This window comes from Theropithecus gelada, chromosome 4, assembly GCF_003255815.1.
Source record: "Theropithecus gelada isolate Dixy chromosome 4, Tgel_1.0, whole genome shotgun sequence".
Taxonomy (NCBI): Eukaryota; Metazoa; Chordata; class Mammalia; order Primates; family Cercopithecidae; genus Theropithecus; species Theropithecus gelada.
This window is the reverse complement of record NC_037671.1, coordinates 63,323,575-63,351,259: the sequence shown is the minus strand read 5'-3', so window position 1 is coordinate 63,351,259 and position 27,685 is coordinate 63,323,575. Positions and strand designations below refer to the sequence as shown.

At 34.3% G+C, this 27,685-nt stretch overlaps 1 protein-coding gene across 1 annotated transcript in view; it reads left to right on the top strand.

The window, feature by feature from the left end:
* The window catches only part of EYS (eyes shut homolog (Drosophila)), a 2,114,515-nt gene that overhangs the window by 1,444,102 nt on the left and 642,728 nt on the right, over positions 1–27,685 (top strand). The window contains exon 28 of the mRNA XM_025382342.1: positions 14,376–14,526. Coding sequence (XP_025238127.1) covers positions 14,376–14,526 — 151 coding nt within the window. The remainder of the gene's footprint in view (positions 1–14,375; positions 14,527–27,685) is intronic.

Here is a 27,685-nt window from a genome sequence, read left to right as displayed (position 1 = left end):
TTATGTTCCATTGGTCTATGTACATCTGTTTTGGTACCAGTATCATGCTGTTTTGGTTACTGTAAACTTGTAGTATAGTTTGAAGTCAGGTAGTGTGATGCCTCCAGCTTTATTCTTTTGGTTTCACATTTTCTTGTCTATGTGGTATTTTTGTTGTTGTTGTTCCATATGAAAGTTGAAGTAGTTTTTTCCAATTCTGTGAAGAAAGTCAACAGTAGCTCGATCGGGATAGCATTGAATTTATAAATTACTTTCGGCAGCATGACCATTTTCACGATATTGCTTCTTCCTATTCATAAGCATGGAATGTTCTTCCATTTGTTTGTTTCCTCTCTTGTTTCCTTGAGCATTGGTTTGTAGTTCTCCTTGAGGTCCTTCACATCCCTTGAAAATTGTATTCCTAGGTATATTTTTCTCTTTGTAGCAGTTATGAATGGAAGTTCACCCATGATGTGGCTCTCTTTTTATCTGTTATTGGTGTATAGGAATGCTTTTGATTTTTGTACATTGATTTTTGTATCCTGAGCCTTTGCTTAAGTTGCTTATCAGCTTAAGGAGATTTTGGGCTGAGACGATGGGGTTTGGGGCTGAGACGATGGTGTTTTCTAAATATACAATCATGTCATCTGCAGAGACAATTTGACTTCCTCTTTTGCTAATTGAATACCCTTTATTTCTTTCTCTTGCCTGATTGCCCTGGCAGAACTTCTAACATTATGTTGAATAAGAGTGGTAGGAGAAGGCATCCTTGTCTTGTGCCGGTTTTCAAAGGGAATGCTTCCAGTTTTTGCCCATTCAGTATGATGTTGGCTGTGGGTTTGTCATAAATAGCTCCAAACCAGAACAAAACAAACTCCCTTGAAGAAGAAAACTAACATCCATTGAGCACCTAACTTTGTTCTAATTTCCCAAGTCTCCTATTTGACAATTAAAGGATGGGTTAATTAAGATATACATTTTTACCAATAGCATTAGACATGTCACTTCATGGATGTGAAAACAGAATGTGACATGGGGGCCTGTTGGGGGAATAGTGGGAGAGAGCATCAGGAAAAATAGCTAATGCATGCCGGGCTTAATACCTAGGTGATGTGTTGACAGGTGCAGCAAATGACCGTGGCACACGTTTACCTATGTAACAAATCTGAACATCCTGCACAGGTACCCCAGAACTTTAAAATAAATACAATAAAATAAATAAATAAATAAATAAATAAATAAATAAATAAATAAATAAAATAAAATAAGAGTGTTTTAAAAAGTTAAGTGGCCTTGCCTTTTTCTCTCATCCCATTTTCGCCACCAATGTACCCACACATGGTATGATTGAGCATCAGTCCTTCAGGATTTATTTCAACTCATGCCTTCCCACCTTCTGCCCCCAAGAACTTTTGTATATACTGTTCCCTCTGCCTAGCACACTCTTACCTAATTCGCCAGTCCACTGATTCTTATTTATTATTTAGACTCCATCTCAAATCTCACATTCTTTGGTGTGTGTTCCCTGACATTTCAGATTAAATCAGTCCCCAATCCCATTAAGCATCTTGATGTTTGATGCAAGTTGTCCTCTCCCTTGAGATTTGAATTACAAATGAAGGGCCCTAATGCTGTTTTGTTAATCTTGCATCCAGCATGGACTCTCTTGCCTGACACGTGGTAGTATTTTAAAATACCTATCTGAGAAATAAAGAGTAAAAGTCTGCTAGATAATAAATGGTAAAGCTGGAATTTGAAATGGATACTTTCTTACTCCAAAGACCAGGCTTTCCCTATTTCCCCTTAAAAGCGCGTGCACACACACACTCTATATATATTACAATTTAGAAAAAGGACCAGGGAACAAAAATAATTTACGTGTTTCTGAAGTGAAATTCAGGTGAATTAACAGCATATGTGGTTTCAAGTGAGTATGATGCCTCATTGTCTCTTTTATCCCTCATGTGTTACAACAAAGTAAACTAAAAGCTCCAGTGACATTGTTGAAGGCTAATAGATTTTATGAGTAGTTGTGGAAATGCAACTAGATTGAGTTGAAAATGCCCAGCTATAATATTAAGCTTTGTCAAACTTCATTATGTGACTAATCTGACTAGGGACTTACTCCCCAATTTTACATAATTAAATGGCCATCACTCTTGAAAGTGTAATAGGCTAACCACCCCCCAGCACAGGATATAAGAAATACACTGTCAAGGTAAGCTCTATACAAACTCCCAACATCTCAGCAATCCAATGGGCTGATTCTTAGATTCATGAACAAAAAGAGGCGAATCCAGTTTCTCAGAGGAAAATTGCATTACAAAAGTCATTCTGAAGGTGCCTTTGGATCTTCCCTTTATTTCTCTAAATAAGCAGGCTTGCTTTATCACCTCTACTTCTGGTGTTTTCTTGAATTGCTCTTGCTGATCTGAGGACTTGGAGGCGTTCACAACATGGACTAATATTCTCTTTAGGATTGCCCATGATAGTAAGAAAAGTATCTAACAAATTAAATTTAAAAATTACTTTTGAAGGCCAGGCACGGTAGCTCACGCCTGTAATCCCAGAACTTTGGGAGGCTGAGGCAGGTGGATCACAAGGTCAGGAGTTCAGCCAATATGGTGAAACCCCATCTCTATTAAAAATACAAAAAAATTAACCGGGCCTGGTGCCACATGCCTGTAATCCTAGTTACTCAGGAGGCTGAGGCAGGAGAATTGCTTGAACCCAGGAGGCAGAGGTTGCAGTGAGCCGAGAATGCACCACTGCACTACAGCCTGGGTGACAGAGCGAGACTCCGTCTCGGGGGGAAAAAAAAAAAACAAAACTTTTATTTTAATCCTTTTAATAATTAAGAAAAATAAAATTTCAAAGATATATTTTGTGAATACTCAGAAATTGTCAAGTATCATATTTTTAAATATTTTTATTTATACTATTTTGCCAAGTAATATAAAATATAAATGTATGCTAAATGAACCTAGTTCTCTTGGTGTGTTCTTTTTATAAAGTCTTTATTTTATCTCAAAGGAATATTACTAGATGTGATTTAATTGCTTATAATGATAATGATAATTGAATATATTGTTCTTGATTAAATTGTCAATGATCTTAGTATTTAATAATCTAATGTCAATTATTATTGAGTATTGCTGTACAGCTCCTGAAATATAATATAATGAGAATCACAATGATTAATGTGGAGTATTAACCATATCACTGATAATTAATCTTAATCACAAATGCAAAAACATATTTTAAAATCTATTCAGTGGAAAGATCTGAAGTTCTAGCAGTCCTTTCTAAAGAATCATAACACGATATGGAAATATTTTTGTCCCACATACAAACACAAAAGGAAAAAAATAGTCTATTTACATGGTTCTTAAGACTATGTACTCTAAAAGAAAAAAATCAACCAGAATAATGCTTACTTTAGAATTTGCCGGAGAACAATTGAATTGCATGATATTTTTAATATTGAATTCAAAGTTTTTAGCTAATCTTTGTTCAGTTGGCCATCAATGTTAGAAAATCTGACTAGTGCTCAATGAATGCAAAGAGTTATTTTGCCAGTGGGAAGCCCCATGGGAAAACAAATGATCTGATCCTAACATAGAGACCAGAACCAATCTGTGGTTGAAGGAGGTGCCATTTAAGCACCTGGCAAATTGATGGCTTCCTGCGAATGAAAAGGTCACTACCTTAGAAACACATTTATTTAGGATAGAAGGGAATATTTGGTACATTTCTAGGAACACAGTTATTCCTATCAACTAAAACTCAAAATTTTATTTTCTAAGTCCTTAGTCAAAAGCCTAAATTTTATAAAGAAATCAAAGATGGATAAATCATAACTCTGCCAATTGAGTGGTTATTTTTTCACTGGACAAACAAAGTAGAAATATACAATCACATAAAAGGAGAAATCAATATGTAATTGAATTTGAAAATGTGTGGCACATTTTAATGGTGATAGACATTAAAGAGATCACTAAGACTGCATATACTAGAAACTTTTTAGGTAATAGGTGGATGTTAGATAAGGTCTTAATTATAAGTAATATATAAGTTGGTAAAATAAAAACCATGGCAAGTAGGGAAACGAGATTCAGCAAAGGGCCAGAAGAATTCAAAGACAAGTGGAGATCTTAAGATAACTAAGAGATTGACCGAGTAAACCATAAAATTTCTGTTGCAGAGCTGTCATAGATATGGATAACCAAATAAGAAAAGTCTAAATTGGAAACATGGGGGCTTGAATTCCAAATGAACATGTTTAGATTTAATTGTTTTGGCAATAGTCTACCATTCAAAGTTTTAAGTGAAGAAGTTCATTTTAAGTTTTTCAGAGATATGACAAGACACAGTGGAATCTGGGGACAATTCCATGTCACCTGTGGAAATTACTTGAATAAATATTGTGAGAATTGAATGAGTCTCCCTGACAGAAATATCCACTATATCTGTTTAACTCCCTTTAAAAATCAATTTGTAGTTGGAGTTTAATAAGTATTTTTAAGCTAATGAATGTATTTTATATTCATTTAAATATAAAATATCTCTGGATATATGGGATACTTTGATAAGATAAAAATATGGCCCCAAAAATCACATGTACCCCATAAATATGTACAACTATCATGTTATCAATTAAAAAGTGTGTCTTAATCAAAAATCTAAGTTGATGCTTATAGTTTTTATTTCTATTTGTGTGAATAGCCAACTTACAGGCCTGAATCTTCCTTAAGAGGGTGAATTTGTTTTTATTTCATACTGTTTTCTTTATATTTTTACGACTGATTGAATCAATTAATATTTAATGCAAATATGATAACGAAGTAGATACACACAAACTCAGTTTCTACAGGAAGGTTTATTGCTTTCAATTAAGAACAATTTTGTTAAGCTTAAGGTTCGAGTCAGTAATTTCTGAAGCTTGACCATCGTAATGCTCAGAAATGATCAGATGACAGAGTTGATTTCCAATATGATGGAATTTTGCTATGTTTTGCCTTTTTGAATATTTGTCTACAGAATTTGCCTATTTCATCTTCCCCTCAGTCTTTGCTAACACCTGTGCAAGTTTAGAACTTGCCGTGTAATGATACAGTAGCCATGTGAATAATATCACAGTAGGTCACCCTCATCTCTATGGTGTTCAGCAGTTACTTGACCTTTCCTGGCATCTACTCTGAATACATAAACTTAATGGATAGACTTTACAGCTCACTAAACTTTTCTTCCATGTTCTACTTAGTGGAGAGTAGTTAATGATTGCTATTATGTAAGTCCAAATGACAAACCTGAACAATCACTGAAAGTTTGGAAGAACAATGAAAGGTAGTTCAAACACCAGTGGTCTTCAAGAGAGTTTTACATACAATTATGCAAAAAAGAAAAACTATTCTGCTCATTTGACCTTTAAAGCACCCTCCGTGCTGATTTTAGAAAAAGCATTTCAAAAGCCTTGATGGAAAAAATTTACACTGCATGGTGAACTAAGCAAACTGTTCATCAGCAAATGCTAAGCAATAATGTTGTAAGACTGTTTTTCTGTGTTCAGTCAATTCATGTTAGATTCAATCGAGCACAATCAGCACAGGCTTGCCTCTGCTCTAATAAGCCTAAGGGGAAAGATACGACTGCTGTTAAAAAGTGTGTCTCTTGAATAAAATAACCTGCTACATGAAATATTAGAATTGCATCGATGGCAAAGAAAACCTGATGGCCTACGTAGTTATAATGGAGGCATGCTTACCTTTCATCTTCCTGTAGCATAGCTGCCAGCTCTCTGAATATATGTATGAGAAAAGATGATGTGCCATTCTTGTTTTCATTTACAATGGGTAATTTATTTCAGATATGATAATATCTTTGAAAACAAGAATAACCATGAAGAATTTTAAGTATGAAAGAAAAATTCCCATACTTATCCAAAGACGAAAACCTGCACAATTATTATATAGATAATAGTATTCCCGATGGTGAAGCTACCTTCTGTGACAATGAATAGAAATTCTCTAAAATAATAAAAATTCTAAGTTCAAGGAAAAACCTCAAATGCAATATATCTATAATTTCCCCCATGATATATTAACTTTCTGCAAACCCTTTTTCTTCTGTTCATTTATTTATTTCAAAAATCATAGCAATTCTCTAGCTCAGAATTGATAGTCAAAGGCTAATCACCTGATCCATTGCTGTTCATGCAGAAAATCTCAAGGAACTGAATTCCATTTAGCTAATACTAGTTGAGAAAGACATGAATTGAGATTTTAACAGAAACTATTATCAGCACCAGTTCCAATTAAAAAGTCAAATTGTATACTCCATTAGCATTAATACAGCTTCAAATAAGAAAATATAAGAGATATTTTTGTACAATGACTAAAAAAATTCAGTCATCTTGATACTCTTCATACTCCGGGTACCAAAATCTCAGCCAGGGTCTTACCAGAGAAACAGAACTAACAGAAAACTTATATTAAAAGATTTATTTCAAGGAATTGGTTTATGTAATTGTAGGTGTTAGATGAAAAGGTACAAAGTTTGCAGAGCAGGCCAGAAATTTGATGATAAATCATTAAAATTACTTATAATTTGATTCAACAATTCACCTCTAGTGAATAAATTCTCCTTACGAGAAAATAACTAAACAAGAGTGAGATGACTTCCCGAGTATTAATTACTACATAATTGTGGTGTGATTCTAAATTTCAAAAAATAAACTAAATATCCAATAATAGGATTAACTTAAATAGTGATATAGTCATATAAGAGAAAATGGTGAAAACCAGAAAATAAATCCAGATATATAGTTATTATCCTATATTTTAGGTCAATTGATATAATAATTGATATGATTATAAAAGCCAAGTATGGATGTTGGGTAACTTTGTTTATTTTTTTTAAATTTTATAATGAGTTTATATTGCTTGTATAGTAAGGAAAGAAAACATAGAGTTCATATATATTGTTTTATGTTAGTCTTTCAGTTGTCATAACCAAAGATCAAATAAATATGTTTGATATATTAAGGTGTTTCATTTATAAGAAATGAATTTGTGAACAAAGTGTTCGTGAATAATTATTATTGCTATTTTAATATCATAAAACAGTACAAACTCTTTTTCCAAACATTAAATTTTAGAGAATTATTAAAGCAGTTGTGCTTTTTTATTTTTATCATTTAATGAATAGCTTCCTGGAAGCTATATTCTCCCTCAGATATTTTTAACAGTTGAATTGTAAGAAGTAATTAACCCAGAAAGCTTCTAGTTTGCTTCTAAATACAGAATCCAAGAATATCTAGTGGTTTCTAAAAATGTTGAACAATTTTTTTTCTCCCATATTCTTAAAATAGGGAATATCATTGATATTTTCAAAAAACTGTCAAAGGTTTCTTTATCAAAGCCCCAAAGTTGGCTGCATGACCATACCTGGTCTTAGGTCTATGAGATTTATATTATGATGTAGATAGGAGGATGCAAAGAATATGTGTAAATATTTTTTCAAGAAGAAAAAAGGTGCATACATCATAGACATGATTTTACTGTTTCATTATATTTATTCTAAATGTATTATAAACCTGGATAGATGTGTTGGAATGTGTGTATATTTGTGGTGTGTGTGTGTATGTGTGTGTGGGTGTGTGCGCGCGCGTAAAACCTGACAATATTCACATATCAAAAACACTTCACCCAACAACAGACTTTCCAGTGTCATGAAAATATTCTTAAAATTGACCACATGCTGGGCTATGCAGCCTGAATCAACATATTTCAAAGAATTAAAAGAGAATCATTTACAGGATTGACCTATTTAATGACTCTTCTTCTGTCTCCTAACACGTGTTCAAGTTTGAAACTTGCTGTGTAATAATGTGGTAACCATGCAAATAATATCAGTATAGGTCAGCCACATCTTTATAGTGTTCAGCAGTTACTTGGCCTTTCCTGGCATCTATCTTCAATACCTATTATTAAAAACCTATACAATTATTAAAAGTTAAAAGATAATATTTTCTGGACAAATTTTAGCTCAAATGTTTTGAGCTAAAATTAGAATATTAAAAAATGACCAGAAAAATACCTGTATATTTGTGAATTTGACAATGCAATTCTAAATAGCATTGAGGCCAAAGAAAAAAATCACAAAGGAAATTAGAAAATATTTTGAACAGATAATAATGAAAAATAGAACTTGTTGAATACAGCTAAATTTATGTTTAGAACAAATTTTGTATCCTGAAAGTGCATGATAGATTAAAATCCCTAGAAACAAAAGCGTAAGTTAAGCACAGAGAAAGTTAAAGAAAGGAAATCATAAAGAGCAGAAGTTAATGAAGCAGAAAACAGAGAATGGAGAATATCAACAGTGCCAAAAGTGTGTTCTTTGATATTTTCTGCTTTCTACCAACATTGATTTACAAAACAAAATTAAGAAGAACACAATTAGCCAAATATCATACCAAAAAATGGCAGACATGGGAGTTCCAAAACAAATACCAATATAATCAAAGGAAATTATGAAACATTTTTGCCAATAACTTTGAAATTTTAGATTAAAAATTCCTAGAAAAAATACCATGTGATAAAATAAACATGATCATAGATAATTTATGTCAACTAAATACATGTAATCCATATTTGTCATCTCCACAAAGAAAATGCAAAGAAAATTTCAGGCCCAGTAGGCTATACCAGTGAATTCTATCATACATAAAAGAGTAGATATAACATCAATGTAACACAATCTTTCTGAATGTGAGGAAAGCATAGCCTTGATACTAAAATTTTACCAGAGCAGTACAAGGATTGCTAGCAAGACTAATAAAGAAGAAAAGAGACAAGAATCAAATAGATGCAATAAAAAATGATAAAGGAGATATCTCCACCGATCCCACAGAAATGCAAACTACCATCGGAGAATACTATAAACACCTCTACGAAAATAAACTACAAAATCTAGAAGAAATGGATAAATTCCTGGACACATACACTCTCCCAAGACTAATCCAGGAAGAAATTGAATCTCTGAATAGACCAATAACAGGCTCTGAAATTCAGGCAATAATTAATAGCCTACCAACCAAAAAAAGTCCAGGACCAGACGGATTCACAGATGAATTCTACCAGAGCTACAAGGAGGAGCTGGTACCATTCCTTCTGAAACTATTCCAATCAATAGAAAAAGAGGGAATCCTCCTTAACTCATTTTATGAGGCCAGCATCATCCTGATACCAAAGTCTGGCAGAGACACAACAAAAAAAGAGAATTTTAGACTAATATCCCAGATGAACATCGACGCAAAAATCCTCAATAAAATACTGGCAAACCGAATCCAGCAGCACATCAAAAAGCTTATCCACCATGATCAAGTGGGCTTCATCCCTGGGATGCAAGGCTGGTTCAACATATGCAAATCAATAAACATAATCCAGCATATAAACAGAACCAAAGACAAAAAACACATGATTATCTCAATAGATGCAGAAAAGGCCTTTGACAAAATTCAACAGCTCTTCATGCTAAAAACTCTCAATAAATTAAGTATTGATTGTACACATCTCAAAATAATAAGAGCTATTTATGACAAACCCACAGCCAATATCATATTGAATGGGCAAAAACTAGAAGCATTCCCTTTGAAAACTGGCACAAGACAGGGATGCCCTCTCTCACCACTCCTATGCAATGTAGTGTTGGAAGTGCTGGCTAGGGCAATCAGGCAAGATAAAGAAATAAAGAGTATTCAATTAGGAAAAGAGGAAGTCAAATTGTCCCTGTTTGCAGATGACATGATTGTATATTATTTAGAAAACCCCATTGTCTCAGCCCAAAATCTCCTTAAGCTGATAAGAAACTTCAGCAAAGTCTCAAGATACAAAATCAATGTGCAAAAATCACAAGCATTCTTATACACCAATAAAAGACAAGCAGAGAGCCCAATCATGAGTTCACTCAAAGAGAATAAAATACCTAGGAATCCAACTTACAATGGATGTGAAGGACCTCTTCAAGGAGAACTACAAACCACTGTTCAAGGAAATAAAAAAGGATACAAACAAATGGAAGAACATTACATGCTCATGGATAGGAAGAATCAATATTGTGAAAATGGCCATACTGACCAAGGTAATTTATAGATTCAGTGCCATCTCCATCAAGCTACCAGGGACTTTCTTCACAGAATTGGAAAAAGCTACTTTAAAATCCATATGGAACCAAAAAAAGAACCCACATTGCCAAGTCAATCCTAAGCCAAAAGAACAAAGCTGGAGGCATCACACTACCTGATTTCAAATTATACTACAAGGCTACAGTAACCAAAACAGCATGGTGCAGGTACCAAAACAGAGATATAGACCAATGGAACAGAACAGAGCCTGCAGAATTAATACCACACATCTACAACTATCTGATCTTTGTCAAACCTGACAAAAGCAAGAAATGGGGAAAGGATTCCCTATTTAACAAATGGTGCTGGGAAACCTGGCTAGCCATATGTAGAAAGCTGAAACTGGATCACTTCCTTACACGTTTTACAAAAATTAATTCAAGATGGATTAAAGACTTAAATGTTAGACCTAAAACCATAAAAACCCTAGAAGAAAACCTAGATAATACCATTCAGGACATAGGCATGGGCAAGGCCTTCATATCTAAAACACCAAAAGCAATGGCAACCAAAGTCAAAATTGACAAATTGGATCTAATTAAACTAAAGAACTTCTGCACAGCAAAAGAAACTACCATCAGAGTGAACAGGCAACCTACAGAATGGGAGAAAAATTTTGCAATCCATTTATCTGACAAAGGGCTAATATCCAGAATCTACAAAGAACTCAAACAAATTTACAAGAAAAAAAAAAAAAAAAACCCATCAACAAGTGGGCAAAGGATATGAGCAGACAGTTCTCAAAAGAAGACATTTATGCAGCCAACAGACACATGAAAAAATGCTCATAATCACTGGACATCAGAGAAATGTAAATCAAAATCACAATGAGATACCATCTCCAGTTAGAATGGCGATCATTAAAAAGTCAGGAAACAACAGGTGCTGAAGAGGATGTGGAGAAATAGGAACACTTTTACACTGTTGGTGGGACTGTATACTAGTTGAACCATTGTGGAAGACAGTGTGGCGATTCCTCAAGGATCTAGAACTAGAAATACCATTTGACCCAGCCATGCCATTACTAGGTATATACCCAAAAGATTATAAATCATGCTGCTCCAAAGACACGTGCACACGTATGTTTATTGCGGCACTACTCACAATAGCAAAGACTTGGAACCAACCCAAATGTCCATCAATGATAGACTGGATTAAGAAAATGTGGCACATATACACCATGGAATACTATACAGCCATAAAAAATGATGAGTTCATGTCCTTTGTAGGGACATGGATAAAGCTGGAAACCATCATTGTCAGCAAGCTATCACAAGGACAAAAAAACACTGCATGTTCTCATTCATAGGTGGGAATTGAACAATAAGAACACTTGGACATAGAAAGGGGAACATCACACATTGGGGCCTGTCGTGGGGTGGGGGACGGGGAGAAGGATAGCATTAGGAGATATACCTAATGTAAATGACAAGTTAATGGGTGCAGCACACGAACATGGCACATGTATACATATGTAACAAACCTGTACATTGTGCACACGTACTCTAGAACTTAAAGTATAATAAAAAATATTTTAAAAAGAAATTGAAAGGTCTATCCTTTATTAACTGTATGTAAAAATTCCTTAATAGATGGAAAAGTAAATCCAGCATTATATAAGAAAGCCATTATGTCATAACCAAGTTAAACTTACTCCAAGAATACATCCAAACTTTTGAAAGCCAGCAAACATAATTCATCACACTTAAGAGAGAAAGAAAAGGATATTTAATTATCTCAATTAAAAAAAAACTGAGCAAAGTAAGATAATTTACTGTACAAAATATCTAAACTTACAAAGCGTTAGCATTAGGCAGTATCAGTATCAGGCAATGTAATATTGACACAAAGGTAGAAATATGAACCAATAAAAGAGAGAGAGCCCACGAACACACATGCACACGCACACCCATGCGTGCACACACACACACACACACACACACACCTTACAGCCAAAACAATGTTAAGGGGAAAAAATGAAGTAGGATGGCTTACTCTACTGTGTATTAAATACTGTACTTTTAGAGTAAGTCTTAAGACATTGATGTATTGGTACAAAGACAGAAAAATTGACCAGTGGAACAGAAAAGAGAGTCTAGAAACACACCTACATATATGTGGGCATGATTTATGACAGAAGTGATACTGTAGAACAGTGGAGAATGGATAGTTTTCTTTTTTCTTTTTTTTGAAACGGAGTCTCGCTCTGTTGCCCAGGCTGGAGTGCTGTGGCCGGATCTCAGCTCACTGCAAGCTCCGCCTCCCGGGTTCCCGCCATTCTCCTGCCTCAGCCTACCGAGTAGCTGGGACTACAGGCGCCCGCCACTTCGCCCGGCTAGTTTTTTTTGTATTTTTTTAGTAGAGACGGGGTTTCACCGTGTTAGCCAGGATGATCTCGATCTCCTGACCTCTTCCGCCCGTCTCGGCCTCCCAAAGTGCTGGGATTACAGGCTTGAGCCACCGCGCCCGGCCTGATAGTTTTCTTCTACTCATGTTACAGAGTCAATTGGATTTCCATAAAGAAAAAATAAAAACTGATACATATTTGGGACTATATAAAAACCAATCTCAGGTGGATTGTAGATCTAAATGTCAATAGTAAAACATATTTTCAAAAATGGAGTAAGTCAGGAACAACAACAAAATACTAATTATTAAGGAAAAGATTGATCTATTGATATAAATTAAGATGAAAAACTACTGATTATTAAAAAGCACCATTAAAAAAGTAAAATTGTAAGACACCAAAGGTAAAAAGAAAATCCTTGCAAAATATATAACCAGTAGAGCGCATATACTGAACATAGAACTCTAAGTACTTTTTTGTTAAATGCTCAACAGAAATGCACATTTCTGCACATGAAACAATACATACAAGCATGTCTATAGCAGCACTATTCATAGTTCAAAAATTTAAAATTTCACAGTATACCAACATTAGAATAATTTGTAAAGTGTCTGATTATATATCTTGAAAATAAATAAACTATTCAATTCAAAAATATATATCTCAAAAACATGATGTTGAATTAAGATAGAGGAGTTGTGAGAGAGTGAATGTGTGTGTGTGTCTGTGCATATGTGTGTATGTTGGGGTGGGGTGGTCTAGGTTGCAATTTTGTGCCTTTTGTCCTAGGTAGTGGTTACTTGAATATGTTCACAATATAATATTTTATACAGCTTTATCCTTTACCCTCTTTATTATGTATGCCATGATTCAGTATAAATATATCAAAACCAGAATGTTACATACTCATGGAATAGAATGACATTGATAGTTGGATGCTATGTAGGTGTCTTTTATTATATGTGTACTATTATTTTGAAAAAGATTATGATAAAGCTTGCTTGGTGAATAGGTAGTGGATCTACCAACTTTTTCTATAAGGGTTAGATCGTAAATATTTTTGGCCTTTTGGGACATAAAGTCTCATTTCAATTATTCAATTCTGTTATTAAAAAACCCATAGACTCTATGTAAAGAAACATGTGGCTGTGTGCCAATTAAACTTTATTTACTTAGAGATGGCAGGCAAGATTTGTCTAAGGGTATAGTTTGTCAACCTCTGGAATAAACAGTTAAACATGTGGCTAGAGTAAATGACACATGCATATCTACATGTTAAAGTATTGACAAACTATTTTGTTGTTTTCATCTTTCTAAAAGAATGGGCATATGGAAATTATTACTCTGATCTTCCTGATTAGGTTATATTTGATTTATTCATTTGTTAATTTTTCTGTGCTTTGCTTGTTGAAATAATTTATATTTCTACAACTAATTACTGTCTGCAATATATCTATTTTCCACCTAAATATATATATACATTGTATAACAACATTGAAATTTGATTCTTTTTAATATTTTTCACTCATACAGAACATTTAATAATGTAAAAAGCTAAAATGGAATATTATAATCCATAATTGTTTCAGTTACAATTGAGAAAGATCTGTTTATCAGGATTTATTTATTTCATTAGTTGATTGCTATAATTTGTTGTTTTGTCAAACTGTAACTTTGTATTTATGTACTTAAAGCATTAAGGATTTCTAATGTGTAACAGATTAATCTATTTCTGGCTTTGTTTTATTGTGAAATAATCTGTTTACTTAAATTATTCTTTTGATAATAGCTTAATTAATTCATCACACAAATGTTTATATGACTCATGATAAAACCATACATTTCTTTCTTAAATGGTTACAGGCAAGAATTGGATCCATGTAAAGCTGAACTGACTATTATAGGGAGGAATACACAAACATGTGAATCTATCAATCATGTACTTGGAAAACCCCTGCCAAAATCAGGATCTGTCTTTATTGGTGGATTTCCAGACCTTCATGAGAAAATTCAGGTATTTCTATAGATGTTTTAAAATATTAATTATGTCATCATATTGAAAAATGAAAAAGAAAAACTTTGGAAATATTTTCTGGCTAGTGGGGTCATCTGCATGGTTTCAAAAAAGTTTTTGAGTGATTCTACTAACATCTAACATACATTTTTATCTATCATACCAACGTATAATAGAAGTTTACTGTTCTCATTTAAAAATTGCTCCAATGTCAGTTTGTTTTTCCATCTTATGGCTATAGTATGTGTATTACATTTCTGAATATGATTTAGCATGTGTGATTCATACACCACTAAGACAGTGATTTTCACTGGATATTTCAATGGATTTCCTTAATAACACACCAAAAATGTAGTATGAGAAATGGAATTGGAAGACCATCCCCAGTCTCTGTTTCATATGAGATTGCTAAAATGCGAGAATGTTTACTACAGAGTTTTGCACACATGCCAGCCCACTCTCTAAATTTCCATTTAGATAATTAGCTTATTGTCTTCGTTATTAAGCTATATTTTAGGAAAATAGCTTAAAAGCTGACTTAAATGCTATTATTTGGTTCCATTTTATGTCATTGCAGCAAATTGCTTTAAAAATTTAAGGTTGTTTGTTAAGTATACCAGTAGCTTATTACGTTTATTAATCTTTTCCCTTATTATATTTACCATTGCGCTTTACCTATTTGAACATACTATTTTTATATTATTGGAAATATAAAATGCTATTGTTTCAAAGTCCCACAAATAATGCAAATTGATACACATACATCTACTTACTATAAATATCATGACTCCATAATATACAAGATAAAATAAAACAAAAATATACATAAAACAAAATTCACGAGCATATTTGATGTGATACATATGCTTTTAATAAAATAAGATAATTCTCTATCTGTAAACATGCAGAGATATAGATTCAGATTTACTCCATTAGCAGTATATTTATTGATCATTAAACAGATATATGTGACTTTTTCTATAACATTAATGTGCTTCATTGACATTTTCATAAATAAAACCATTCTATAAGCTCCATAATAGTAAAAAATATGTTTTGTTTACTTTTTTATACACCAAGGCAAGGACAGTTCCTGTCACATAGTTGGAGCTCAATGAACAGCTTTTAAATAGAGGTCTCAGTTAAAGAATGAAAGAAACATAAATACAACCTTTAATAATTTACATTTGTCCTCTTCTTTCATAGCTATATTTTTCCCAAATAAAAGATAAATTTTAATATGGAACCAAATTTAATTGAGCATACATTAATTGAATATAATTTCTCAAGACTCAATTAGCTACACCTGAATATAAATATAGCTGAGCATTTACTTTGTTATAAATATAAACACATGCAGAAGCAAATAGAAAGATAGAAAAAGATGTCTTCTAACCTCCCTGAAGAAGTAGGGGAGTCTGTAATTAGAGATTTGAAGAAAGATCAAGTGTCTGCCTGGTAAATAATATGTAGGCTGTCATTGCAGACAGGGGCAATATTACATATACACGGGCTTAGGTAATGGAAGGGCCTGAGGGAGGGGGAGGTGGAGTAGACATAATTTATTATTATGTAGACATGGAGTTTGATATGAAGTAAGCAGAAAGAAGACTTGATTTTGGATAGGTGAGTGGGAGCCAGAGAATAATGAATCCTATGTAAAAGGCAGAATAGTATATATTTACACATTGATGCCATACTATACATTACATACTTCTTAAATGGGGGAGCCACTTAAGAAGTTTGGGTAGGAATTGTCCTCATGCTATATTCACTCTGATAGCAACTGAAGTGTACAACTGGAAGGGTTAGGACTACATTGTAAGAAATGGCAAAGTCAGGTTTATTCAGAATAATTAAACAAAAAAGATATTTTGGCAATAAGGGTGGGAGAATAACTATGAATGCTATTTAACTTAAACATAATTATTGGTTAAAAAAATATAGAAAGTTTGGAATTTTAATGACCAGGTTGGCTTATGTAACCATAGAATTTATAGTCCCATTCTCAAAATGGGGAATGAATCTAGGATTATTTATAGGGAAAATGGCAGGTTCATCATTGCATTTGAGTTGGTGATATGCTTTGGCTGTGTCCCTTCCTAAATCTCACCTTGAGTTGTAATAATCTCCATGTGTCAAGGATGGGGCCAGGTGGAGATATTGAATCATGAGGGTAGTTTCCCGCATACTGTTCTCCTGGTAGTAAATAAGTCTTAGGAGATATGATGGTTTTATAAATGGGGGTTCCCCTGCACAAGCTCTTGCCTGATGTCATGTAAGACATGACTTTTCTCCACATTTGCCTTCCACTGTGATTGTGAGGCCTCACTAGCCGTGTGGAACTGTGAGTCAATTAAACCTCTTTCCTTTATAAATTACCCAGTCTCGGGTATGTCTTTATTAGCAATGTGAGAACGGACTAATACAGTCGCTTTGGGGCAGAAATGATTTTCAAATATTTAACAACTGGCTTGCCATCACCACGAATCCATCAGTCTGTTGTGTGTTCCTGCTGAATATCATTCCTATTAGTGGAATGTTGTGATGCACGAGTCATTTGAAATATGGACCTTCGGTTCACAAAAGATCATTAACATATGGCTGTGGGAGTCTGCACAGGAGATAGTGGAAGCCACAATAACTGATTGAATTGATTTTGAAGATTAAAGATAAAAGAGGGCTGAGAATTGGGAATCAGCAATCAAGAACTAGGCTAAGAAAGAGGTACACGCCAAATTAGTTAAGGAATAGAGAGGCTGGCAGTAGACAAAGGAAAAAAATGTCATAAGAACCAAAGATAGAAACAGTTTCCAAAAGAAGCATCTGTTGAACACCAGTGTTACAAAAGGTCAACCACTAGTTTCTGGAGAAAAATGTTAACAAAAATCAAATTGTAATATTGTGAGGAGGAACAAATGAACTGGAAGAAGCAACAGAGTGGTTTTAGGTTATTTCTCTAGAAGCTTGTTAATAAGGCAAAGAGGTTGTTATGTAAGGGAGGACAGAGTTTTGAAATTTCAGAGAGATGATGATAATAATTGACTATATTGTTAAAGACTTTTTCTCCTAAAACCTTGTCTGAAACATAGGCCTTTACTAAAGGATTATCTCACTAAAAAACTTGACATCTATCTTGTGATGTAAGGCATCTGGACATTTGTTATAATCAAATTCGGAGAACCATTCAGTATTTGGACCAATAAAGTTACCTTGAAATTAAAAAGGCAGCCAGCTAAGCAGGTTTTCCCTCCTTGTTAAATATGCTGTAGTTGAAAGATTTTATGTCAGTCCCTCATTGCTTTTTTTATTCTTTTCTTATACTGTTACAGTGTCACAGTAACTATGTGTGTATGTGTGTGTGCTAGAATATGTGAGACATACACTTATATTGCTATATACCAGATGACTGATACAAACTATAAAATGTTTCTAGATGATAGGCCAGGTGCAGTGGCTCACGCCTGTAATCCCAGCACTTTGGGAGGCTGAGGCGGGCAGATCACAAGGTCAGGAGATCAAGACTATCCTGGCTAACACGGTGAAACCCCCCTCTCTACTAAAAATGCAAAAAAATAGCCGGGATTGGTGGCAGGTGCCTGTAGTCCCAGCTACTGGGGAGGCTGAGGCAGGAGAATGGCGTGAACCCAGGAGGCGGAACTTGCAGTGAGCCAAGATCACACCACTGTACTCCAGCCTGGGCGACAGAGGGAGACTCCATCTCAAAAAAAAAAAAAAAAAAAAAAAGAGGTTTCTAGATGATAAAACTTACAGAGAGCTCATATGATGAATCAGAAAAAGAAAGATAGGAAATTCAGCCTTCTGAACCTGTTTCTAGGCAATGCAACTCCTCTGAATATCTAAGTATCATGCAGGCTCTAACTATCTAATCATTGTGTTCTGATTAAGAGCTGTTTAAGCACAGTGGGTTGTTAGTGCTCAGAAAATTAAAAACAACAGGTTTGTAATATAAAACACTAAAGAAAAGAACGATAGTTGATTCCTTGAGCCAAAAAGGGTTCAGTTACATTTATGCTCTCACCTCTAAGTTTCCAATAATGTCTTTCTGAACTGGCCAGAGCCCCTCCATATGATAAAAGTCCCTAATCCAATGTATATGAGCTGACAGGTTGTTTAATGCTTCCTTTAACAAAATAACCCAGAGCTCAGTATGTGAGAAGAGAATGAAACAGTTAGACACTTTCAGTTTTGTGCCTGGGGTGTGGAAAACTCTGCTTCCCCTGATGACCATAAATGATGATAACTTTCAAGGTCTGAGAGTAAATCCCTCTCTCTGGTGGTAGAAAAACACTTTCTTGGTAGTTCTTTAATTGCTTACACTTTTCAGTGCCTGGACTCTTGCTTTTGGGTCCAAGTTAGTTAAGGATGCCAAATCTTAATTCCTAGTAAATGCAGATGGTACCAGTTATTCTCTTTGCTAAATATGAGAGGAAATAAAATAATTATGGAAAGAAATAAATATTGTTAATCAATTAGATTTTTTTATATATGCAGAAGTTGATATTATAAAATCTAGAAAGATGCTACCTTTTTTCAGATGCAGTAAGTCACTAGGATTAAAAACGGATGTGTGATGGCATGGACTATTATATTGGACTGGAATTTTTGAGGAATTAGTGACTGACTCCAAAAATCTAAACATTCATCTTAATTTTCAAATTAATTTATAACTTCAACATAGTAAAGAAGTTTAATAATTTAATTTTTTAAAACTTTCTAGTGATTCCATTTAGAAATAAAGACACTGGTAAAGCATATAAGTGTTATGCACTTCATGTGTGTTTAAGACATTGACTTACAAAGTCAATAATTAGTTTGCTACATTCACCTTTATAAAAAGGCCTGTCAATCATTAGCCATCAAAATCCTTTAGCCAAAATAAGTTACTATTTAATTAGTAGTCTAAAACATAAAAACAGGATTCTCTTTAAAGATTTGTGAGAGATTCCTGAAGAACAAAAGAAAAAAGAAACCACTTCAGTTATCTGTAGAAAATATAGGTTGCTTATATTACTTGTCCCAGCTTATCAAGTTAGAGACATTGTATGTATCTAATGGCACCTCACTAAATGTGTTTGATATTCTGTAAAAGAATGCTTGCCAACCCTTTTGAGATCTTCAAAGACACTTTTCTAATGGACATTAAATAATTAGAAAAAATTAAAACACACCGTTGAAGAAATCAAGAAAGTTAACAACATTCAACACTTTTGGGTTTTGTAAATTATAGGGATAAAAGTTAATCATTACCCTGTCCTCATTTACTGTACAACAATGTGTAAAAAGAGAATCATTGCACAATAAATATAAGTCTCTTAAAGAGCCATTTATAGAGGTCCACTTACTGGTGAAAGTAAACCCAAACCTCTGATAAACATGAGCAAAGTAATAGAGACATCAAGGTTTCACTGGCATGTTTTACGATCCATTGCTCCTTCTAGAGGTTATGTGGTAAATGATTCATTCATTCACCCATCTGCTTATTCTGCTGGACTACCATTTGGACTCGGGCATCTGGTGTCTGTTCTGCTGAGAGCACTTAATCACAAGTCAACACATTATCAGATGCAGACTCATCCAATAAGAATTATTTCCCATTCCTTGCACGTATAAGAATCATTTTCAATTTACAATTTATTCCTACATGAGGACCCGCCTTGTTTTGTTTGTTTGTTTGTTTGTTTTGAGGCAGGTTCTCACTTTTGTCACCCAGGCTGAAGTGCAGTGGTGCAATCTCGGCTCACTGCAGCCTCGACCTCCTGGGCTCAAACAATCTTCTCACCTCAGCCCCCCTAGTAGCTGGGACTACAGGCATGTACCACCATGCTGCTCTTTTAATTTAATTTTTATTTTTTGTAGATATGGGTTTCTCCATGTTGCCCAGACTTGTCTCAAACTCCGGAGCTCAAGTATTCCATCCACCTCAGCCTCCCAAATAGCTAGGATTACAAGCATGAGCCACCTTGCCCAGCCAGGCCTTGCCTTTCTTAGTGAGACAATAATACACCATGGACTGGACTTCACTCCCTGGAGCAGCAGAAACTGACTCCGACCCAACAGAAGGAAACCTCTTTTCCCACCACTCCCCTTTTTCCCACCTACCACTCTTCCAGTTTTTACTCTGATGCATCTTTTTTTCAGCTCTGCATCTATATCTTCCTGTCCTTGGAAAACTCTTGAGTGCCAGTAATCTGGAAGGACCTGTCCCTGAATCTGTCTCCACTCAAGACTCTCTCTTAATCTGTGTGTTTTCAACATCCTTTGGACCTCTGTTTGATCTCTCCATTTGTATGTGCTTCTAGTTTGAAACAGTCTCCATTCATTTAATTATAGTTTCCTCTATTCAAGCACTCTCTGGTTTAGATGTACCACTGTATTTATATCACCCTAATTATTTAATCTTATTAGAAAATGCAGAAATAAACTGTGTGTTTGCACATATAAACCTATGAAGACGTGAGAAGGAGATGTCAAGCATCAGCCTCAGACTTCTGGATTAAGCAACTAAATGGAGGTGAGGGTCATCAGTAAGATGGGGAAGATTGAGAAGAAAATATTTAGGGGAGAATGACAAGATAATTAGTTTGGACACTTTTAAGTTTGAGGTGTTTCTGAGGCTTGTAGGGGAAATTACCAAGTTCACACTTATATTCATGATTCAGGAAGTTTTCCAGGCTGTAGTATTTAAACACATGAGGCCAGATGACATAACAAGCTCAGGAGAGAGTGAAGAGAATGAGATAGAAAGGCCCAGAACAAAGTCCTGAGGAAATTTGACATTTAACAAGAAAGTAATTCAATAGCAGGCAGAAAAATAGGCAGAGGGGCAAGTACACAGTCGAGAAAATTATTATAATTAAAGCCACAGGAACAAAGTTTTGAGGAGGAGGGGCTGTTCAGTCTTGCTACAGTGAAGTCCAGCAAGAATAAGGGCTAAAACTTAAACTAAAAATCAAAAAACAAAATAGAATAAGGGCTGAAAGGCATCCATTGGATTCTTTGATATGGATATTATTGATACACTTATAAAAGAAATGACCACATCTAGTTAAGCCCATGTTGATGAGTAAAGGAACACCATCTGTATTCTTTTAAGAACTAATGCTTTGCCCTGACAAAAGGGGGATATTTTAGATGAATTTACTTACTGTTAACTGATAAGTATGCAAATTGCAACTACAGGGAAAAGTTTAATACATATATAGTTTTTCTAAATCTGCATTAAAAAGCCATCTGGCGTCACTTAAAAAGTTGAAGATGTACATATCCAAAACAACAAAATTTTCCTGTTTAGGTGAAATTATTTGATGTATATATAAGGAGACATGGTACTGGAAGGTTCATAATAAAAATCTTTGCAATATAAAAAGTAAAAACAACAATAACGTCCACTTACAGTAGTATGTATACTGTATACACCAAAAACATATGCAGTAGTGAAAATCAGTGACTCTCACCTGTACACATCAACACAACTACATCTCAAAAAAGTAACGTGGAAGAGAAAAAAAGAAAGTCAAAAACAAATATCCCCATTATATAAATTCCCCAAATAGGAGAACCTAAACAATATGTAATCTCTGATATATTTTTTTTTTGTGTGTGTGTGTGTGTATATATATATATATATGTATGTATAGTTGGTAGATTATAAAGAAATAAAGGACTAGGAAACTCAAAAATCAGTACAGGGATAACCACGTAAGAATGGAGGTGAGATCAAAGAGTAGTTTTTAAGGCTCAAAGCAGGTATCACCATTGCTCATAATGCCTTATACTAACTAGGTAGAGAGTACATGCATGTTCATTTTATTATTAGTCTTTAAAATACTCATATCCTCATGTCCATCATATATTTTGTATGCATATACACCTGTGAGTGTTATATATGTAATATCTGTATTGTAATCTTTTTTTTTTTTTTTTTTTTTCCTGAGATGAAGGATGGAGTCTTGCTCTGTTACCCAGGCTGGAGTGCAGTGGCACTATCTCGGGTCACTGCAACCTCCGCCTCCTGGGTTCAATCAATTCTCCTGCCTCAGCCGCCTGAGTGGCTGGGATTACAGGCACCTGCCACCACTCCTGGCTAATTTTTGTATTTTTAATAGAGACAGGGTTTCGCCATAGTTGCAAGGCTGGTCTCGAACTCCTGACTTCATGATCCACCGGCCTCAGCCTCCCAAAGTGCTGGGGTTATAGGTGTAAGCCACCCTGCCTGGCCATAATCTTTATTTTTTAAAGTGTCTGTATTATAACAATCAGTGCTAAAGTTATTTGGTGTATAGCAATTTAATTTTACCAGATTCATAACAGTAATTACATTAAGTTAAATATTCCAAGTTCAATTTTATGACTTTGTGGACTTATTTCTATTTAGCTATTCAAATTGTTTTGGTTTTATAATTTTGCGAGGCAGTAAATATGGGGAAATTGTGTCTGACTTTATATTTCACGTAAAGTGTATAAAATAGTAATGTTTTACTAAAATCAGTAGTATGGGAATACTGAAGATTTCTGAAAGTTATTTTTCTGTGAAAAATGTCAGTACAGCACTAAGCTTCGAGCAGTATCAGTATTGAGTTTGAAAAGTGATGAGGCTATAAATGAAAAGAAACCAGATAAAGGGCCAAGTAGTTTCCTCCAGTTATTATACATGAGGTGATCATTGAAATCCCAAACACAAATTAACATATTTACATTCGTTTTTACAAGTGGTGGTTTCAAGCATATAGTTATTAAGCATGCTTCAAAACCTTTTGGTACTCAAGCCAAACTCTTTACCCTCAAAGAGAATGATATCTATAATGTAATGCTCTATAACTCTGCCTGGAATTAAAAAAAATATTTAAAGTTGCAAATCCGCAAATATTGCTACATGGGGGAAAATCTACATTTTAATAAATTTATATTCTTTTCCCAGACACAGTTTGGGTTGATAGAAAAAATACCAGGCTTGAAACAAGGACACCTGATTTTTAGTCATGCCTCTGCCAAAAAAGTAATGAGTTTTGTGACATTGTTACCCACTACTTGAAATCTCTTTCCCCTAAGCTACTCTTCCATAAATGATGAAGTTAGTCTACCTTAGTTTTTTAAGTTTATTCCAGTTCAAGATGATTCTATGCATATATATGTAGGCATATGTACATATATATGTCACATACCATTTCCTTAGCATATAAATTGTACATTCTTTGTATTAAGATATTATTTCAGTCATAAATTCTATTGTGTTCTGCTCACCTAGGATCACCTCACTTTCATGTGATATCCCTGAGGACACTTCTTGAGGGACTCCCATCTGGTGTTCCTTCTGTTCTGCCTAAATTTTCATTTAATTGTAAAAGATCTCAAAGGCTTTTCATTTTAAAACTAACAAAAACAAATCAACAAAACCATGCAATAACACATCTCAGGTCTATAGTTTAAACTATGAAATAAATGTACAGAAGAAAATAGAGACAAATGAATATATATCCACTTTTTTCTATGTTAATAGATTTATCAAAATCAAAGTCCGTCAATATTACCTTGCAAGTGGTTAGGGAGAAATGGGTAAAGTAAAACAAGAAGTAATCTGGTTTATGTTAGTTAGGGAATTCTAGTAATATAGATCACAATTTAAAAACCCTGTTTAGTTTTGCAGTGTGGTTTATGTAACTCAACAGCGAGTAAAATAAAATCAATTTTTGGCTTAAGTGCTTTGGGGTTATTAATTTGGGAGATAGTTTTCTAGTGAAATTTAAGGACTTAAGGCTAATTTAGTCAAAGGCTACAGAACAGAAACCCCAGGTGAATGATCTCACATAAGAAAATCATAATGTAAAATTTAAGGAAACTGGGACCAGAAAAAAATATGTGAAGCATGAATTTAGAGAATTTTCAGCATAATCCATAAAGATAAAAATACTTTGTAAAGTCAATTGTAAAATATTACATAATCTGAAGTTATTAAAACTGCCTTTATCAGTAACTACATTGGCTCCTTCAAAGACAGAAACTGAACAGTATCTAGTTACAGGGCATAATATGACAAAACTAGCTTTCTGATAATTAAAAACCAATCCTCTTAATGCTAAGACTTTGTCTACTTAAGGTTTTTGAGATATGCTCCATTTTCTGTATGATGTGCAATAGTGCTTTCTTATGAACTCAGTAATGTCACTGTAAGTGCTAATTCAAAAGGGCCAGTAGAGATGTGGGATTAAAAATTGTAGGTCTGGAGTTGGAATCCTAGCTCCCTCAATTCATTGTCATGGTGCCTTGGGCAAGCCACTTATCCTTGCTTGGGCTTTTTCTTTACCTGCAAAATACACGCTCTACCTTCTTAAGGTTTTAGGAAGAATGATTAAGATATTGCACATTAAACATTTAATAACTGTTATCCTTTACTATTATTTTAAGTTTCCCCCCAGCATTGATATTTCATTCTACTCTGTGCTAATCAAACATAAAAAAAAATTTTGAAGTTATTTCTAGTCCTGTATACTCCATTCTGGAAATAAAAGTTTAGAAATTGACTGTGGTGCATAAATAGAAGCTCATGTTATGAAGCATTTGATCCTAGTTCATATGATAAATACTAATATTTTTAAAATATTTAGTTTAAAAATAATTATCATTTTGGTTTTCTAAAATACTCACCATGTTTTATTTTTTATATTACTTAGAAAAACAGATTAATGAATATTCAGCCTCCTGGTATTTAAGACAGTGTAACTTGTCTACCTTTCTAGAATAAGAAAACAAAAATTTACTTTCATACTTCCATGAAATCTTATTCTTCACTGTCACTGATGATGTCTGTTAACTGTTCCTCAGGCTTTGACACTTTATTCGTTAGTCTTTATTATTAAAGGGAGGAAACACATCATGTATACAACATTAAGGGACATTCATTCACTCATTTATTCAACAAGTAAGCAAGCATTCCGGAGCATGTAGCTTTTTTGTTTGTTTGTTTGTTTGTTTGGCTAGGGTCAGCTGTAAGTTCATTACAAATATTAGCTAATTTAATCCTTACAAGCACCCAGTAGATGGGCACTTACCCATATTTTACAGCTGAGGAAATTGAAGCACAGCAAGAACAAGCAATTTGTTCAAGCTTATACAACTAGTCAATGATGGAATGAGGATTTGAACCCAGTCAGCATAGCTCTAGGAACCACTTTACTGGAAATCTCACTTGCTTTGTTATTAGACCACAACGGAGAGACCGGGTCTGATGTTTCAACCATGTAAGATCATTTTGGAAGATCATTTGTTCATTAAAAAAAAAAAGAGAGAGAGAGAAAAAACCTAAAACACAAAAACTCAACTTTACAAAATGCCTTTTTAAATAAAATTATTGTCCTTCTAATAGTAGTTAATAGTTATTAGGCACATTCCCTTTGGTAAATACTCTTATAAGTACTTCACATTTACTATGTCAATGTTTTAAATAACTCTTGGCAGTAAGTAATATTAGTATCTCCATTTCACAGATAAGGGAATTGAGGCACACAGAGGCTGAATGGCCTGACTTTAGTTACACAGTCATTGAATACAAGGGCTAAAATTCAAACCCACACTTTTAAAACATATGCTACACTGCCTCACTACAAATAACAAAGTCAAACACCTTTTACCAAACCATCGTTTTGGGTCTACTTTCAGTGACTTTTAATGCAATGTCTGTTTTAAACAAAGTTTTAAAAGTATTTAGTATTATAACAAATTTAAAAATCCTAATATGTTTCTTTGGATTCCCTGTCTATGGACTCTCCTTTTGAATCAGTTCATATTCTGAAAAACATCTTAATTCATTAGTATGCTTTTTTTAATGAGATAAGAGCTGACAAAAATAAATGAGAAATTCACTCATTTATTAATCCAACACATCTCCCTCTCTGTCTCTCTCTCTCTCTCTCCATCCATCCATCCATCCATCCATCCATCCATCCATCCAGCTAGAGAGTCTCCGCTATGTGCCAGGCATTATTCTGTGTTGGGTTTCACTGGTGAATAATCTCCATCTTCCTGGATCTTATGCATTAATGAAAATATTCACAAAGCCTTTCTCTTCCTTCTCAGGGTCATGTTTTAAGGAGAGGTAGTGGGTGTAGTTAAGGATATCAGCCAGGTTTCTATTCTGGGCTGATTATGTAGCTGAGGAAACCTACCCTGAGATAGAAAATATAGGAAAGGAAGCAAGTCAATGAGAAAAGATGATAAATTCACTTTAAAAATATATATATTTTATTATATATATTTGAGGTTTGTTGTAAGCCTGAAATGACAAATCAACTTTTGTACCAATTAGTCTAAAGTGCCTGTGGGGAAATCAGGTTGACATTTCCCTGAGGCAATGACTTCATCCGAGACAAAGGTGATGGGTTAGCTGTAGGGAAGCAATGAGAGGGAATTGATTATCCTAGAAAGAGCGTAGAATTCTAAAGCCACCTCTCAGAAAACAAAATAGCTCAGGCCCCTCACATACCTTCTAGAAATTATTGGAATTCTCAGTATGTATGGAGCAGACAGAGAAGTTTCTAAGATATTGTATCACTGACAGTTCAAATTCTTTAGCCTCCTTTTATTCCAGTTTGCTAACACTAACTTTTCCCCAGTCCTTCATTTCCCTGGGTATTTATCCTCAGGGTTGTAGTTCCAGGTAGCTGTCCGCAGACCCCATTTTGTCTGTACCTTTGGTGTGAGTTCTTGTCTCTACCTAGAAGACCATCTCTAATTGCCCCCAGGAACCTCCTGTAGTCCTGTCCTCCAATTCCTCAAGGAAGGTTTCCCTGACAATGAAGTCTGAGTTAACTTCCCCTAAACAGGATTCCACAGAAACCTGTATTTGTGTCTATTCTAGCAAATATTATCTTATTTTTACTGCAATCATCGCTTTGTCTTCTGTCTTCTTCCACTATGGTACATACTCCTCAAAATGATAGATCATTCTTATTTTGCTTTTTTTTTTTTTTTTGTTATTTCATTCTTTTTTTTAATTTATTTATTATTATTATTATACTTTAAGTTCTAGGGTACATGTGCATAACGTGCAGGTTTGTTACATATGTATACTTGTGCCATGTTGCTGTGCTGCACCCATCAACTCGTCAGCACCCATCAACTCGTCATTTACATCAGGTATAAC